The sequence below is a fragment of the Papio anubis genome, chromosome 1 (assembly GCF_008728515.1).
Source record: "Papio anubis isolate 15944 chromosome 1, Panubis1.0, whole genome shotgun sequence".
In the NCBI taxonomy this organism is placed as follows: domain Eukaryota; kingdom Metazoa; phylum Chordata; class Mammalia; order Primates; family Cercopithecidae; genus Papio; species Papio anubis.
The window spans coordinates 11,092,744-11,111,518 of NC_044976.1; the positions used below are offsets into that span (position 1 = coordinate 11,092,744).

Here is an 18,775-nt window from a genome sequence, read left to right on the forward strand (position 1 = left end):
TGGCCATATGCTTATTTATTTTTTTATTTTGAGACAGAGTCTTGCTCTATTGCCCAGGCGGGAGTGAAATAGCGCAATCTCAGCTCACAGTAACCTCCACCTCCTAGGTTCAAGCAATTCTCCTGCCTCAGCCTCCTGAGTAGCTGGGATTACAGGCACCCACCACCATGTCCAGCTAATTTTGTACTTTTAGTAGAGACAGGGTTTCTCCATGTTGGTCAGGCTGGTCTTGAACTCCTGACCTCAGGTTATCCACCCAAATCTGCCTCTCAAAGTGCTGAGATTACAGGCTGAGCCACTGTGCCTGACCTGGGCCATGTGCATTTCTAACAAGCTTCCCAGGTACAGCCAGGTGTCTGTGCTAGGTGATCTGGACTTCAACGTCCTTCACCTCTGAAGGACGGCCTTCCTTCCCCCTTCTGTCTGTGAAGTTCCAGGTTTTACTCCCTAACCTCAGCCCCAGAGGAGACCCAGCATCCAGATTCTGAGAGGCTGATCCCACCATACAGGAACCCTGGTCTGGCTCAGGAGTGAGTCAGTCCATATGCACCCTCATTAGCTTAGCATCATGAGGGGTGGTAATTATTATGGTAAATACATGATTGTAAGCTTGCCGTCCTGCTTCCTGCATCTTCTGACTTTATATGAGCCTGAGGTCTCCCTCTTGCCCTTCTTGTGATAATGCAAGGAGGAAGTGTTTAGTTGTTCATTCATACACACTTATTGAGTCTTTTCTGTGCTAGGTAATGTTTAGGTGTTGAAGAAACACTGTGAAAGGGATAAAATCTCTGTTTTCAAGGTACTAGGGAATGAACAACGTATGTATAAACAACTAAGATAATCTCAGGGAGTATTAGGTTCCATGAAGAAAATACAACAGGGTAATGGAGAATGGAACTTTATTTTTATTTGTTTTTGAGAGGGAGTCTCGCTCTCTCTGGAGAGCAGAGGGGTGATCTCGGCTCATTGCAACCTCGGCCTCCCAGGTTCAAGGGATTCTCCTGTCTCAGCTTCCCCAGTAGCTGGGACTACAGGTGTGCACCACCACGCCCGGCTAATTTTTGTAGTTTTAGTAGAGATGGGGTTTCACTATGTGGGCCAGGCTGGTCTCAGACTCCTGACCTCAAGTGATCTGCCCGCCTCAGCCTCCTGAAGTGCTGGGATTACAGGCGTGAGTCACCCTGCCCAGCTCATAATGGAACTGTAGATAGGCAAAAGTCTTCTCTGAGTGCAACATCTGAAGCCAGAGGGAGTCAGCTATATTAATATCCAGAGCTATTCTGTAGCTCTGGATTGGCCACACGAGGCTTTTGAGCACTGGAATTGTGGCTAGTTGGTACTGAGATGTGCAGTAAATATAAAATATACCCGAATTTCAAAAACTTATTATAAAAAAATTAACATATTGTATTAGTGATTTTTTCTTTTGGCTACATGTTGAGATGATCATATTTTGAACATATTAGATTAAATATATTAAAATGAAGTTCATTTTGTTCTTTTTCGTTTTTAAAAAATGTACCAACTAGTAAATGTAAATTGCCTATGTGGCTGGCATTGTATTTCTATTGGTCTGGGGAGAAGGGTCCTAGGTAGAGAGAACGGCAAATGTACAGTTCCAGGGGCAGAAACTGAAGGATGCCGCGGCAAGAGCGGCCGGGGAAAAAGTGGCTGAAATGGGAAGGGACCAGATCTAGTGGGACCTTGGTGGCAGCTCTGTAAGGAGGTGGGTTTTAATTGAAGTACGGTTGGGACGCCATTTTAAGCAGGGAAGGGCAGGGTCTGAATTCACAGGCCCCTGTGGCTGCGAAGTTGGGAACGGACTGCGGGGGAGTGGCCCAGACGGACGGCCGATTGCACCTTTCGCGTGGATGGAAGGCAGGGTGGTTGTAGGTGGGAAGAATCCTAGGTTCCCATGCTGTCTGAACCAAAGTCATTTGTGGCCCTGCCCTCCCTTGGGACTCAGTTTCCCCACCTATAAAATAGGCCCCAGTGTTCGCAAACCCTGGAGGGGCCCGCAGCCCTGCAGGAGCGGCCGCCGGCGCCAGGGGGCGCCTCCTCGATAACTCGGCGCTCGGCTGGCCAGGCACCGGCGCGTCGGCCGCTCGATTGGTCGCGTCGAGGCCGGCTGAGCGCCGCGGGCCTGCGCCATTGAGGAGCGGCGGGGAGGAAGCGACGCGCAGCGCCTGGCTGGGGCGGGCGGCCCGGGACACCGACAGGTAGGGGCCGAGCGGCGCCGCGCCGGGCGGGGCCGGGGCCGGGAACTGCAGGGCCGGCGCGGATCCACGGGCCGCCGCTAGAGCTCCGCCTAGACCTGGGGGCCCGGGCCCACCCTAGGGAGAGCGATGCTGGGAGCCTGGGGGCCCCGTCGTCCGGCCTCGGTCTGAGCCCCTCGGGGTAACCCTGGGGCGTGTGCTCCCCCGAAGGCCCCGAGCCCGCCACCTCCGGGGACCCCTGCGTCCGAGTCCCCGCGAGCACCCCAGGCACAGGCTCGGAGTTGGCTGAACCTCTGGGAACCCCGACGTCCGTGTCCTGGGGAGCCCGAGCCCCTGCTGGACGCCGGCACACTTTCTGGGGTCCCAGCAGCCTGACGCCCTGGAATTGGGAGGTGTCAGTCCGCGCCTGTCCGCCTGAGCCGTAGTCTCAATGCAGGACCCTAGTGTGCGAGTTCCCCACATTACGCCCAGGAGTGGGGTGTCAGTTCCCTAGAATGCCTTAGCCTTAATCAGCCACCCGAGGTCACACTCTGGGGCGGAGATATCAGGCCTAAAACTTCTCTTTACCTTTTGCCCCCCAGGGTCACGCCCTGGCCCAGCCACTCCTCCTAGGTGTGGGATCCCGGCGCCGTTCCCTCCAGGTTTTACCTGGGTGGTTGTGTCTCTGTTCCCTGGAGGGAGCTGAGGGTTCCGAGAGCTGGGGGCGGGAAGGTTGTGGGAGCGTCGCCTTCCGGGCAGTGCCGTCCCTGTGGGGTCACCGGTCGGACAGCCGCCCCCGCCCCGGTTTTGGAGCTCCCTGGCGCTGGCAGCGCTCAGTACCGGCCGCCTCGGGGAGGGACGCCCAGGTCCGGTTGCCAGTCCTTCCTATTCCCGGTCTGGCCGCTCCTCAGGGGAGGGGCCTGGCTCAAGGTCATGCCCGGCTGTCTGCCCGCCCGTGGGCTCAGCACTGATCCCTACTGTCACCCGCCCCACTGGGTAGGGGAACCCAGGTGGGGGTTAGTGTCAGGCAGCTGCCTAGAAGCCCTGATGGACCGGAGTGTAAACACTTTGGGATTCTGACCAGTCTGGCGGCCCTTGCTGACACTGAATTCCTCAAGGGAATCCTTGAAATGGCCTCAAGCTGGGTCTAGATACTTAGAAGAGCAAATCATGGGTGCTTTCTGGTTTGGGCCTCAATTTTACCGACCAGGGCGCCTTACAGTGCTAACCGCTCATGCTTTTAAAATCTGTGCTTTGCATTCTTTTCCATTTAGGGCAAGTAGGGTAGAGCCTGAACTTGTTTACAAACTGACAGTTGTTTCCCTTGATTTGGAGATAATTGGTAGTTGGCACTCAGAGAGAGTTGGCATTTGGGGCCGAAATTAATGGCAATAACTACAAAAATAAAGAGTACTCTGACCTTGGCTTCTTAAGTTTGTTTGGAGTCCCCATAGTGAGATTAGTCAGTTTCACATTTGGTTTTCACAAATTTACTCCTTTAAAGTTACAATAGTGGCAAGGCACGGTGGCTCACGCTTGTAATCCCAGCACTTTGGGAGGCCAAAGTGGGCAGATCACTTGAGGTCGGGAGTTCAGACCAGCCTGGCCAACATAATGAAACCCTGTCTCTACTAAAAATACAAAAATTAGCTGGGGATGGTGGCAGGTGCCTGTAATCCCAGCTACTCAGGAGGCTGAGGTAGGAGAATCGCTTGAACCCAGGAGATGGAGGTTGCAGTGAGCCGAGATCCCATCACTGCTCTCCAGCCTGGGCGAGGGAGCAACACTGTGTCTCCAGAAAAAAAAAAAAAGTTACAATAGAGAAATGTTTCTTTTACTCAGTCTGTTGATCATTGGTTTTTAAAAAATTGTTCTTATAACCCTTTTTAAACAAATGTAGCCAATAATTAGTTTTATATAACTCTACCCTTAAAAAGTATCTTTATATTCCATTTGCAGAAAAAAAGAAATCTTTGGAAAGAAATTGGGCAAATATTTTACCAAATGCTGTTTTTTTTCCTTCTTTCCTTTTTTTTTTTTTTGAGACAGAGTCTCGCTTTGTCTCCCAGGTTGGAGTGCAGTGGCAAGATCTTGACTCACTGCAAGCTCCGACTCCTGGGTTCATGCCATTCTCCTGCCTTAGCCTCCCGAGTAGCTGGGACTACAGGCGCCCGCCACCACGCCCGGCTAATTTTTTGTAGTTTTAGTAGAGACGGGGTTTCACCGTGTTAGCCAGGATGGTCTTGGTCTCCCGACCTTGTGATCCGCCCGCCTCAGCCTCCCAAAGTGCTGGCATTACAGGTGTGAACCACTGCGCCTGGCCTGTTTTTTTCTTTTTACTGTCACTGTTGACAACAAAAGTGAATCTTCTCTGGAAGTACAAGATATTGTTGACAAACGAAAGCCAGTTTTTCTAGGAGACTGAGTTCCTTCTGATGAAGGCCTTGTGCTTCAGGTAGTTGTTGGATGGCAGCCTCTCAGTTGGGACAGGTGTGTCTTCTGGCACTAAGATGAATCACTAGAGGTGGGGCAGCGTACTTGGAAAGGATCCTGAAAGTAGGCTGGCTCCAGTGGGATGTGTGCCGTGGCAAATCTGTAGTGCCTGGCAGGGTGGCTGATGACTGACATGGTGGATCAGAGCAAGATTTGAGGCTCACAGTTTCCACTGGGATCTTCTAGCTGAGCAATCTGAGAACCCAGTTAAACTTTTGTGTCGCAGTTTCCCTCATGTTGACTTTTTGTAATACTAAAATTACTTTTTTTTTTTTTTTTTTGCTAATACTGGTAAACACCAGTTATTATAATGGGCAGTAGTACCTACCACATCTAAATACTGTGGCTGGAGTCAGAGGCTTTCTGGAGTTTGGTTTGTAATAATTGACTAAGATTGTTCATTATATCAGCGTCATCTGGTGGCCCAGGTACCAGTAATGCAGTTCCAGGACATTTAAGAACAGTGGTAAAGCACTGTTGTGTCTCTCCCATGTATATGATTGTATAAGTGATCCTCATGAACACATTTGAGACATTTAATTTGGGTGGCCTAAATGAGGATCATTAAAGAATGTGAATTCTCCCCCCACCCCCAACTTTATTCAGGTTTCTTTCATCAATTTCTTTTTTTTTTTTTTTTTCTTTGAGATGGAGTCTCACTCTGTTACCCAGGCTGGAATGTAGTGGTATGATCTTGGCTAACTGCAACCTCCGCCTCCCGGGTTCAAGGGATTCTCCTGCCTCAGCCTCCCGAGTAGCTGGGATTACAGGTGCCTGCCACCATGCCTGGCTAAGTTTTGTATTTTTGGTAGAGACAGGGTTTCACCATGTTGGCCAGGTTGGTTTTGAACTCCTGACCTCAGGTGATCCACCTGCTTCGGCCTCCCAAAGTGCTGGGATTCCAGGCGTGAGCCACCACCCCCGGCCTCTTTCATGAATTTCATTTGGACAATCTCCTAGGGCATTTTCTCTCTTAATCTAGGATAAGGTTTCTTAACGTTGGCTCTGTTGACATTCGGGTTGGATAATTCTTTGCTGTGGGAGCTGTCTTGTGCATTTTAGGTTTAGCAGCTTCCATGGTCTTTATTCACAAGATGCTGGTAGCAGCCCCTAAGTCATGATCAAAAATGCCTCTGGACATTACTAAATTATGCCCATATGAGAACCTCTGATCAGGGTGGTCTAATCCCGAGGTAAATCACCGAGAGTGAGCAATGGACAGTTACACTGAAAAGATAGATGGCTTTGAGTTGTAGGTAATTTTTGGTAAATTTAAGAGTGACCATTCCCTGAAGCAGCATCAGAATGTAGATGTTTTGCTTTGCCTCCAGTTACTGAAGGGGGCATCTTACAGAGCTTCTTGCCTCATCTTTTAAAACATCTGTGGCCAGGTGCAGTGGCTCACGCCTGTAATCCCAGCACTTTGGGAGGCTGAGGCGGGTGGATCACCTGAGGTCAGGAGTTTGGGACCAGGCTGGTCAACACAGTGAAACCCCATCTCTACTAAAAATAGAAAAAATCAGCTGGGTGTGGTGGTGGGCACCTGTCATCCCAGCTACTGGGGAGGCTGAGGCAGGAGAATCGCTTGAACCCGGGAGGCAGAGATTGCAGAGAGCCGAGATCGTGCCGCTGCACTCCAGCCTGTTCTTTGCATTCATCTACCTTCAGGCAGGTAGAGGAGGAAATCATTCAGTTTTTATGTTGATTTTCATTATTTTCCTTTGACAGATTTTTCTGTGACCATGAAAGAGAGAAATAAAGAATGATCCATGATTTCTAAACACCTTTTCCTGAGGATACAGTCATGTTGGAAGGCCTTGTAGCCTGGGTTCTCAATACCTATTTGGGGAAATATGTCAATAACCTGAACACCGACCAGCTCTCAGTTGCACTTCTCAAAGGTGAGTATTTCTCTGGGTGAGGTACAGCTTTACAGGTGGCATTTCTGTTTTTGTATTTTTTTTTTTTGTACTGAGAATCTTAAAACTTAATGCCCAGATGGCTGTGTACTAAATGTGTGTAAAAAGGTCCCATATGACCCTGATGATTATTACAGAGTAACTTTATAGCTATATTGTTATAGATTTTAAGGAACTATTAAATATAAAAAAAAAAAAAAAAGCAAAATAAGCTATACTACTGGTGACTGTGCTTAGTCCCAGTTAATTTTTTAGCTTTATGAAGCTTTATGGAGGCAACCACAATGTACTGACAGTAGCATTGATTTTGGCTTCAAATACTGTTTTGTCATTTATTAGCTATATGAACAATAGCTCCTATTGAAATTCTAAGCCTCAGTTTCTTTAGACAGAGATACCTCCAGAGGGTTGCTATAAGGATCAACTGGAATAACGTTTAAAGTCCCTAGTCTGCTGGCATATAGTAGGCGCTCAATAAAAGTTTTAAAATTGATTACTGTGAGGTGTTCAACAGAATTTCTGAGGTTTTGGCTTGCTTAATAGTAAAGTACCTGAAGCTTGAGACATTTTACCCTTTACAGGCCTAGACTTGGTAAATGCAGTCCCTGATTTGGCATGGGAATTTGAAAGCTGCATTTTCTCCCTTTCCTTGTTTTAATTTAAATTCTCTTTGCTCAACTCAAAATGGAGCTTTTTAACATATGTAGGAAGAGAAGAAAGTCAGTCTGCAAGTGTGTAAAATCACAGGAAATGGGAAGGAGACTTCAAATACAGTGAAACCTCACCTTCGTGGATGTGAGTTTTGGTAAGTGGACCAGGACAGGTTAGAGAGAACAGTGACACAGCTGTTTGCATAGTCTGAGAATAGAGTATCAGTGGTTCACCTGTTCCTTTAAATGTGTTGCTTTCCGGCGGGGCGTGGTGGTTCATGCCTGTAATCCCAGCACTTTGGGAGGCCGAGGCAGGCGGATCACCTGAGGTCAGGAGTTTGACACCAGCCTGGCGAACATGGAACCCCTCTCTGCTAAAAATACAAAAATTAGCTGTGCGTGGTGCCAGGCGCCTGTAATCCCAGCTACTCGGGAGGCTGAGGCAGGAGAACCGCTTGAAACCGGAAGGCGGAGGTTGCAGTGAGCTGAGATCACACCACTGCACTCCAGCCTGGGCAACAAGAGTGAAACTCCATCGCAAAAAAAAAAAAAAAAAAAAAAAAGTGTTGCTTTCCATGTTTTTCTGCCCAAATGATTATGGCAGTGATAGGCCATGGGCAGAGCTGTCATGGTTATCATGGTTATGCCTCCCCACTCTCTTCCTTTCCTTTCCTATTCTGGTTTTCCTCTTGTGCTGAAACAGGAGCTAAGTGGAAAGCGAGAGTGAGCAGTCTGTCAGGGAAGAGGCTGCGTTCAGAGTGCGAATAGTAGTGTCAAGTTCACCTCTCTGGTCTCTCATTGAAGTTTTCAGACCACTGTGAAGCTAACTACATCGTATGAGGTGTAGGTAACAGGGCCTAGAAAGACAGCTGCAGACTGTGACCCTGCTATCAAAGAGCTGGTTCTGTCGGGAGTGATATGGCAACAGCATTTGCCGAAGAAATGAATAAATAGAAATGGATGATATCTGATGTGTTACAGAGTCGTACTAACATTGCTCAGCAGTTTTAGAATATATCTTGTAACAACAACTCTGTTTATCTGGTACCTTAAACTGCTTTTCTGCCCTTATTTCCTTTCTAAAAACATTATTCTTTATGGCTTTTAATGAACCTGTTGAACTTGAACAATATTTCTCTGCAGGATAGAAAAATACTTTTTCTTTCATAACTAGTGTTAGTATGGTACCTGATGCTTATGGATCCAAAGCACATCACAGAGCTTGGCCAGAAACATCTTGGGAGCATGGAAGTGTACTGAGGAATGGCTTCGTAAAGAAGTTGGTTCATCTGCTTGTTCATCTCTGACACAGTTAAGCAGTGTGTGGGGATAGAGAGGGTACTAGATAGGAATGAGAATGTTCTTTCTGTTTTTTGAGACAGGGTTTCTTTCTGTCGCCCAGGCTGGACTTACTGCCACCTTGACCTTCTGGGCTCAAGCAATCCTCCTGCCTCAGCCTCCCAAGTAGCTGGGACCACAGGCATGCAACACCATGCCCGGCTAATTTTTGTATTTTTTTGGTAGAGATGGGGTTTCGCCATGTTGCTCAGGCAGGTCTCGAACTTCTGAGCTCAAGTGATCCTCCCACCTGGGCCTCCCAGAGTGCTAGGATTACAGGCGTCATCCACTGCACCCAGCCGAGAATGTCAGTTCAATCTATCTGCAGATATTTACTGTTCTAGATGCTTTGAGAGATGCAAAGGGGACTGAAATAGTGGTCAAGGGTATTGATTCTTTTAGCTAAACTATGTGTTTGAATCACAGTTCTTCCATTTACCAGTAACGTGGGCAGGTTACTCAGTTTCTTCATGCTTCACGCTCCCTTTCTGTGAATTGGAGATAATATTAACTATCTCGTAAGGTTCTGAGGACTGAGAAATTAATGTGGGTCAGAGAGCTTAGAGCTGTTCTTGGTATATTGTAGGTTCTCAGACAATGTTAGCTATCATCATCCATCCTCATAGTCATCACTGTGTGATTGGATTGGCTGGCAGTTTGGACTTCAAAGAGATTGTATGTGTGTGTGTGTGTGTGTGTGTGTGTATATATATATATATGATTGTATCCACATACGAAAAGTAGCAAAATGCAAAGTAACATGAGTTGTTTAAGAATGGAGATAGACTTAAAGACAATAAACAAAATACAAAGTAACATGAGAGGATCACCTGAAGCCAGGAGTTCAAGACTAGCCTGGGCAACATGGTGAGATCCCTTTTCTACCAAAAAAAAAAAAAAAAAAAAAATTAGCTGGGTGTGGTGACGCATGCCTGTGGTCCCAGCTACTTGGGAGGCTGAGGTGGGAGGCTCGCTTGAGCTGGAGAGGTTGAGGTTGCGTGGAGTTGTGTTCCCTCCACTACACTCTAGCCTGTGCGACAGAGCAAGACCCTTTCCCCCCCAAAATTTTCACTTGTTCAGTCATTCAAAAACATTTATTGAGGCTGGGTGTGGTGGCTCACGCCTGTAATCCTAGCACTTCGGGAGGCCAAGGCCAGAGGATCACCTGAGGCCAGAAGTTTAAGACTAGCCTGGGCAACATGGTGAGATCCCTTCTCTGAAAAAAAAAAAAAATGAGCTGAGTGTTGTGGTGCACACCTGTGGTTCCAGCTACTTGGGAGGCTCAGGTGGGAGGATTGCTTGAGCCTAGGAGGTCGAGGCTGCACTGAGCTGTGTTCTTGCCATTGCACTCCAGCCTGGGCAACAGCGCAAGACCCTGTTTCAAAAAAAAAAAGTTCATTGTTCAGTCATTCAAAAACATTTATTGATGCTGGGCATGGTGGCTCACACCTGTAATTCCAGCACTTTGGGAGGCCAAGGCGGGCAGATCACTTGAAGCCAGGAGTTCTAGACCAGCCTGGGCAACATGGTGAAACCCCATCTCTACTAAAAATATAAAAGTTAGCAGGGAGAAACTACTATTATTTATTTGTATTGTTGTGAGGATTAAATGAGATAATGTGTGTGAAGTGCATGGACACAGTAAGACCACACTAAATGGTAGCTGCTATTCTTTTTTTTTTTTTTTTTCATTTGAGAGAGAGTCTCACTCTGTTACCCAGGCTAGAATGCAGTAGTAGGATCATAGCTCACTGCAGCCTTGAACTTTTGGGCTCAAGCGATCTCCTGCCTCAGCCTCCGGGGTAGCTGGGACTATAGGTGCATGCCACCATGCCTGGGTAATTTTTTATTTTTCGTAGAGACAGGGTTTCACTATGTTGCCTAGGCTGGTCTGCAACTCTGGGCTCAAGTGATCCTCCTGCTTGGCCTCCTAAAGTGCTGGGATTATGGGCATGAACCACCACGCCCATCTTCTTATTCCACCTCTATAGTCCCTGATCTTAGAGGACTGTTAACCTGTTTGGGAGACAAATTATACAGTAATACAAGGGAGTATAGATTAAATGGTTATTCTGGAAATACAGGCATCATGCAAGGGGGTGTGAAGGAAGAGAGCTGTCCATTCTGCCTGTAGGACTCTGGGAAGGTTATGGAGATAGCTTTTTGAGTGGATCTTTTTCTTTTTCTTTCTTTTTCTTTTTTCTTTTTTTTTTGGAGACAGGGTCTTGCTCTATCACCCCAGGAGTGCAGTGGCACCATCACGGCTCACTGCACCCTCAACCTCTCTGGGCTCAAGCGATCTTTCCATTTCAGCCTCCTGAGTAGCTGGGACTACAGGCATGTACCACCATAGGTCCAGCTATTTGTTTTATTTTTTTGTAGAGATAGGGTTTTACCATGTTGCCAAGGCTGGCCTTGAACATTTGGGCTCAAGCAGTCCTCCTGCCTTGGCCTCCCAAAGTGCTGGGATTATAGGCGTGAGCCACTGCACCCAGTCTTGAGTGGATTTTAGCAGGATTTCCATAGCTGGCACTGGGCAGGTCCCCACATTCCAGGTGGAATGCACCCTGTGAGCAGAGGTTGAAAACTTGCAGGGTGTTTTTGAAATGGTTTGGGGCCAGAAGGTAGGTGGCTCACACCTGTAATCCCAGCACTTTGGGAGGCTGAGGCGGGTGGATCACTTGAGGTCAGGAGTTCAAGACCAGCCTGGCCAAGATGGCGAAACCCTGCTTCTACTAAAAATATAAAAAAAATTAGCCAGGCACGGTGGCAGGCGCCTATAATCGCAGCTACTCGGAAGGCTGAGGCAGGAGAATCGCTTGAACCCAGGGGGCGGAGGTTGCAGCGAGCTGAGACCGCGCCACTGCACTGCAGCCTGGTCAACAGAGTGAGACTGTGTCTCAAAAAAAAAAAGGTAGAGGCTGCCAGTACCACGTCAGAGTCTGAACTTCAGCCTGGGGGCATGTCGTATATTTGTAACCCAAAACTTCCATTTCCCCTCCTTTTTGTTTTTATAAGCGCGGAACGTTAGGTTGATTCTTTAACCTGGAGCAGAGGGAAGAGGATTCAGTAGCCATTAGAAATTACTAAGAAATGACCAACCTCTAAATTACTCCCAGTTTAGGGAGTAGATTTCTTGCTAGCCTGAGATGAGGAGTTTTTGGATGAGACATCCGTGAGTAAGTGTGTGATGTCTGCCTGGAGTAAGTGACCAACATTATCATTTATAAAGCACTCGGTACTTTGGGTGCTTTTCTGCTTGGCTCTTTGGAGGGACCTTTCCCTGCAGGGCCAGTCGTGGGTACATATTTGAGTGGGTGGGGACTAGGAAATCTTCAGTCTTAAACTACGGCCGTGCTGGTTCGCCGGATTCCTTTGCTTTTGGCTTGGTGTAGGCTGTTGTTTCTTCTCATTTTTTCCTTTACATTCTCTCTGTCCTTTCTAGATCTTCTCCTTTGCCCTCCATGCTTCAGCTTTAATTTTTCGTGGTGTGAGTTGCCTGTAATTCCCTTTACTTTCCCAGGGTTGTACAGCTGCCAGGGAAGCCCAGAGCTCACCTGCCTTTGTGACAGATTTGGGCATTGAAAAATAAGGTGGTTCGGCCTGGGTGCAGTGGCTCACACCTGTAATTCCAGCACTTTGGGAGGCCAAGGTGGGTAGATCACTTGAGGTCGGGAGTTCAAGACCAGCCTGATCAATATGGTGAAACCCTATCTCTACTAAAAATACAGAAAATTAGCCGGGTGTTGTGGCGGGCGCCTGTAGTCCCAGCTACTCAGGAGGCTGAGACAGGAGAATCGCTTAAACCCAGGAGGCGGAGGTTGCAGAGCCGAGATCGCGCCATTGCACTCTAGCCTGGGCGACAAAAGCGAGACTCCATCTCAAAATAAAAATAAAAATAAGGCGGTTCGAAGTGTAAATCATACTATTCAAAAGAAGAAACTATTTAATTGCTACCTTTAAGTGGATTTCAACTAAGGGAAATGTTTCATGATTTTTTTTCCCCTTATGTTCATTTTCTCCCCAAATGTGGATATGGGGTTGTTTCACTGGGGTTATAAACTTTTCCTTTCCATTAGTCTTAAGGTATGGTGGTGGGGTCAGGGGGCATGGCCCATGCGGACAAATGTTCCTGCAAAAATAGAAAAATAAATTGATTGTATTTGTTCAGAATCTGCCAAGTTGCTAGATTTGAATTTTCTTCTTTTTTTTCCCCCTTTTTCTTTTTAGAGACAGGGTCTAGCTCTGTTACCAAGGCTGGAGTGCAGTTGTGCGATTATAGCTCACTGCAGCCTTGACCTCCTGGGCTCAAGCGATCCTCCTGCCTCAGCCTCCCCAGTAGCTGGGACTACAGGTGCATGCTACCATGCCTGGCTAATTTTTAAAAATTTATTGTAGAGTTGGGGTCTTGCTGTGTTGCCCAGGCTGGTCTTGAACGCCTGGGCTCAAGCGATTTCCCAGCCTCAGCCTCCCAAAGTGCTGGGATTACAGGTGTGAGCTGCCGCACCTGGCCTGAATTTTTTAGAAACCAGTAACCCAGAAGGCCTGAACAGTCATTTAAAGGGAAACATAATCCCGTCTTCTGCATTATTTTGTACTTGGAGTAAAAGGCTCTCTTGCATTTCTTATCAATTAATGGTGGTTGTCTGTACTTCCTGTTCTTGAAAAATGTATTATCTCAGACAGACTTAGGTTGCTAAAAAATTGCCTTGTGTCGCTCAATTTTGTAAAAACAATGGCAGTGATTTAAGGATGGGGACTCTGCCTTCTCTTTTTACATTTCCAGTGGCCATCACAGTGCCTCCCACAGAGCAGGGCTCTGTATATGTGAGGGTGAATGGCTTGCATAGCCAGGAGAGTGATGGATCTAGCTGCCCTCTTGTTTGTTCACTTTTGGGTTTAAGTCATAAAAGCTAGGTCTGAAAAGAATTTTCAGTGGTGGTCCTGTGTCCGGAATTGGTGGGTTCTTGGTCTCACTGACTTCAAGAATGAAGCTGCGAACCCTCACGGTGTTACAGTTCTTAAAGATGGGGTGTCCGGAGTTTGTTCCTTCAGACGTTCAGTGTCTGGAGCTTCTTCCTTCTGGTGGGTTTGTGGTCTCGCTGGCTTCAGGAGTGAAGCTGCAGACCTTCCTAGTGAGTGTTACAGCTCATAAAGACAGCGTAGACCCAGAGTGAGCAGCAGCAAGATTTACTGCAAAGAGTGAAAAAACAAAGCGGAACCTGATCGGGTTGCCACTGCTGACTGGGGTAGCCTGCTTTTATTCCCTTATCTGGCCCCACCCACATACTGCTGATTGGTCCATTTTACAGAGAGCTGATTGGTCTGTTTTGACAGTGTGCTGATTGGTACGTTTACAATCCTTGAGCTAGACACAGAGTCACAGAGTGCTAGTTACCTAGATACAGAGTACCAATTGGTGCATTTACAAACCTTGAGCTAGACACAGAGTACCGATTGGTGTATTTACAAACCTTGAGCTAGACACAGAGTGCTGATTGGTGCATTTACAATCCCTGCACTAGACACAGAGTCAGAGTGCTAGTCCTCCAAGTCTCCACTAGGTTAGCTAGATACAGAGTACCAATTGGTGTATTCACAAACCCTGAGCTAGACACAGAGTGCTGATTGGTGCACATACGATCCTCTGGCTAGATATAAAAGTTCTTCAAGTCCCCATCCAGTTCAGGAGCCCAGCTGGCTTCACCCAGTGGGTCCTCCACCGGGCTTCAGGCAGAGCTGCCTGCCAGTGCGGAGCTGCGCCTGCACTCCTCAGCCCTTGGGCTGTCCCCGCGCCACGGAGCAGGGGGCGGCGCCTGTCGGGGAGGCTCAGGCCGCCAGGGAGCCCACCGCAGGGGGAGGAGCTCAGACACTGCAGGCTGCGGGTCCCGAGCCCTGTCCCATGGGGAGGCAGCTAGGGCCTGGCAAGAATTTGAGGGCGGGGTGGGTGGGCCAGCACTGCTGCGGGACCCAGGGCAACCTCCGCAGCTGCTGGCCCGGGTGCTAACCCCCTTATTGCCCTGGGCCGTGGTGCCGGCCCGCTGCTCCGTGTGCGGGGCCTGCTGAGCCCGCGCCCCTGCCCACCGGAATTCACACCGGCCAGCCGGCCAGCCAGCACAGCATGCAGCCCGGGTTCCCGCCTGGGTTCCCACATGCGCCTCTCCCTCCACACCTCCCAGCAAGCAGAGTGAGGAGGCTCCGGCCTCAGCCCGCCCAGAGAGGGGCTCCCACGGTGCTGTGGCTGGCTGAAGGGCTCCTCAAGCGCCGCCAGAGTGGACGCTGAGGCCTGCTAGCACATTGTCACCTCTCAGTCCTGTTCCTTCCTTTGCTTTCTGATCAGTTATTACACTTGTAAGTAGAGATGCTAAGAAGTTCTCCCAGAAGAGAAGAGTATAATTCCTTTTGAAGACCAGTTTCATTTAATTAGATCATAGACTTTTGAATACTGTATGTGCTATAGTCATTTTGGGGAGGTATTGAGGGTGGAAGGAACTTGTTAGAAACTGCAAATTTCTGTGCTTCAATCCCAGAGATTCTGAATTAGTTGGTCTGTGGGTGGGGCCCAGGAGCCTGCATTTCATCCTAGATGAGTCAGATTTTGATGTTCCTCTGGTAAATATTAGCCTAAGCGAGGGGTCAGCAAAGGGGCCAGTGGGCCAGATCTGGCCTGCAGACTAAGAATGGGTTTTGAATTTTTAAAGGTTCATAAAAAAAAAATAAAAGGAGAATACGCAACAGACATCATATAAACCCTAAAATATTTACTATCTGGCCTGTTATGGAAAATGTAACTCTTGGTCATAACTCTTCATCAGCGCCTAAGCTTCAGCTCTCATGTAGATGTTAGAGCAGATGGCCTGGAAATTCGTTTAGATGAAGCGTATGGGCTGGTGGTAGCACTACACATGATATAGCCTGTTCTAGATGTAAAACTTCAACCTCCACATGATATAGCCTGTTCTAGATGTAAAACTTTCCCTTTAACCTACACATAATATAGCCTGTTCTAGATGTACAACTTTAACCTACACATGATGTAGCCTGTTCTAGATGTAAAACTTTCCCTTTAACCTTCAATGCTTTACACACAGTAGTAGGTGGCCTACTGTATTTGTTAAATGGATATTTCATGATGCTGTTTTTATTTTTAGGTGCTGTTGAATTAGAAAACTTGCCATTAAAGAAAGATGCCTTGAAAGAATTGGAATTACCATTTGAAGTCAAAGCTGGTATGTGGAACTAAAGGACGGGGAGGAAATTTGAGTCTTAAATTGTTTGGGGTGTGAAAACTGAGAGCCCTGGAGTTTGTATCGATTTGACCAGTTAGAGGAAGGATATAGCAAATGTTAGAGATTATGCCAGTCGTAGAGTGTGGTCTTTGGGCCACTCGTATCAGGATGACCTTGTGATGGTGGTGGGGAGGTCAGGTGATCCCCAGACCGACTAAATCAGAATCTCTGAGGGAACGTCATTGAACCTACGTGTTTAATAAGCACTCCAGGTGATTCTTATGTTTCCTAAAATGTGAGAACCTCTGTTCTACATTCAGGGTTTCCTTTTCTTTCCCCTTTCATTTTTCTTTTTCTTTTTCTTTTTTCCTTTCCTTTTTTTTTTTTTTTTTTTTTTGGTTTTGAGTCTCGCTCTGTCACCCAGGCTGGAGTGCCGTGGTGCGATCTTGGCTCACTGCAACTTCTGCCTCTTGGATTCAAGCAATTCTTCTGGCTCAGCCTCCAGAGCAGCTGGGTCTACAGGTGTGCCCCACCACGCCCGGCTAATTTTTTTGTATTTTTAGTAGAGATGAGGTTTCACCTTGTTGGCCAGGCTGGTCTTGAACTCCTGACCTCAGGTGATCTGCCTGCCTCGGCCTCACAAAGTGCTGGGATTACAGGCGTGAGCCACCACGCCTGGTCTCCATTCATTCATTCATTTATGACAGGGTCTTGCTTCGTCACCCAGGCTGGAGTGCAGGGATGTTATCATAGCTCACTACAGCTTTGAACTTCCAGGCTAAAGAGATCCTCCTGCCTCAGCTTCCCCAACTATTAGTTGAAATGGTTGAATACAGCTACGTGCTACCAAGCCCAGCTAAATTTCTGAATTTATTACTGGATTACACAGTTGATCACTTGATGTTGTCATTAAAAATACCATTGTTGGACTGGGCTTGGTGGCTTTCACCTGGCATCCCAGCACTTTGGGAGGTTGAGGCAGGAGGATCACTTGAGGCCAGGAGTTCAAGACCAGCCTGGGCAACATAGCTTGACTCTTACAAATTGAATATAAAGAAAGCTTGTATTCTAGGAGGCTTGGCTAGAAATGGAAGAACTTGGGAAATAAGTATCACAATTCTACCGAGCTGTTTGGCTTTCTCATCAGCCCAGGTTCTCATGAAGAATCAGAATTCTTTATTGAGAGAAGGCCAGTGCCATGTTACCTACATTTCAGTTTGTGGTGAGGATGTTCAAGATTGGATATATCATGGGTCTGATGACTCCCAACTAGTACTTATCAAGCAGACAAGGAATAATGAACAATACATGAGTTTAGTGTCCATGGGCTTGTGCGGGAGCCGGGGAGGAAAGACACTCTAGGGTAGTGTAAGATGTACTCCACTTGGAAAAGGAGATGGTTTCTAGAGGAGGGATGTTACTGTTGATGTGGTGAAGTCTTCACAAACTTTTTCCAGCTTACATAAGTGATTATACCTTGTTCTTACAGATGTCAGCCTCCTAACACTTGTTTCACATGTGCAAGAGCCTGCTGGCTGTTGTTTTAAATAAATAAAAAAAGTAATAACAGCAATCCATGCTCCTTAAACAAAATTGTGAAAATACCAAAAAATGGAAAGAATTAAAAATATACAGACAGTGAACGAGACTTTCCATCTCCTTCCAGGCTTCATTGGGAAAGTAACCCTTCAGATTCCCTTTTATCGCCCCCATGTGGACCCTTGGGTGATCTCCATCTCCAGCCTTCACTTAATTGGAGCCCCGGAAAAAATACAGGATTTCAATGATGAAAAGGAGAAGCTGTTGGAAAGGGAACGCAAGAAAGCACTACTTCAAGCCCTGGAGGAGAAGTGGAAGGCAAGGCAGAGATCTTTTGGGCCATAAGAGCAGTTGTGGTGACACGTGTAAGATGAGCAAGAACACTAGATTGAGCTAATGCTGACTCTTGCCTTTGTAGAATGAACGCCAGCAGAAAGGGGAGTCCTATTGGTATTCAGTTACCGCCTCCGTAGTTACGAGGATTGTGGAGAATATTGAAGTAAGTCCTGCTGACTTTTATAAAAGTGTCAACATGAGAGGGATTTCTCAGGTTTAAATGTGTTTCTCTTCTTAGTTTCTCGTTTCTCGTGGGTTCAGCTGATCTAGGGTGTAGATGGGGCTGGCTGCTCAGGTCTGCCCTTTTGTGGGCTGTGCCAAGGGGAAAACCTGAAAAGCAAGTCCTACGCTCTGTTGCAGACATAGAGTTTTCTTGCTTCAGCTGGCATGAGAAGGAGTTTTCACATCTCTTCCATTTCACTTCCTGCACTTTCTTTTTGAATGTTGGAATCCCACCTGCTAAAGGATTTATCTCCTAAGAATCCAGGTTACTTGAGCCTTGATGACTATATGGCTTCAGGGCAAATCACTTCACCTCTCTGGTCTCAATTTCTTCACCTGTAAAATGAGAGAGGTTAGATGCCTTGTCTCTAGTTGATGACAGAGTGAGTTGTGAATTTGCGAACAGCTCACTAAGATACCTAACCTCTTGCTGGTGTATCTGGTGGCAATTTGACAAGGTACAGGACTGGGGCTGTTGGCCTTGGCCATGTTTTCTACTTCAATTTTAATTTTGTTTCATCCTCAAAAACTTGATCAGGGTCCCACTGATTTTCATGAGTGTTATAAGAGTTTGTGCATACTTACTACGTTTAGAATTTTCTTGCAGTGCCAATGTGACACAGGCCAAATGTGTTCAGTGTATGTCATGTTCCCAAAAATTACAGTCTGAGGTTTTTGGTTTCATAACTTTCCGAACTTTGACAAATTTTAAAAGATTAGTCATTATTTTTATTTTATCTTAGTTTAAATAATTTTATTGAGATATAGTTCTTATGTCAGAAAGTTCAGTCTTTTAAAGTGTGCAATTTAGTGTTTTTTTTAGTATATTTACAAGGTTGTGCATTGGTCACCGC

At 47.0% G+C, this 18,775-nt stretch overlaps 1 protein-coding gene across 6 annotated transcripts in view; it reads left to right on the forward strand.

Moving 5' to 3' along the window:
- Positions 1-2,115: 2,115 nt before the first annotated feature.
- The window catches only part of VPS13D (vacuolar protein sorting 13 homolog D), a 284,215-nt gene continuing 267,555 nt past the window's right edge, over positions 2,116-18,775 (forward strand). For 3 of the 6 annotated variants that reach the window (XM_031664496.1, XM_031664497.1, XM_031664503.1), the window contains exons 1-5: positions 2,121-2,219; positions 6,417-6,589; positions 15,747-15,824; positions 17,491-17,681; positions 17,782-17,862. In XM_031664496.1, the coding sequence (XP_031520356.1) occupies positions 6,493-6,589; positions 15,747-15,824; positions 17,491-17,681; positions 17,782-17,862 (447 nt within the window). In that variant the 5' untranslated portion in view covers positions 2,121-2,219; positions 6,417-6,492. Of the gene's footprint in view, positions 2,220-6,416; positions 6,590-7,384; positions 7,413-15,746; positions 15,825-17,490; positions 17,682-17,781; positions 17,863-18,775 lie in introns of those variants that run through there. The other 3 variants (XM_031664499.1, XM_031664502.1, XM_031664505.1) reach the window with 2 other exon arrangements.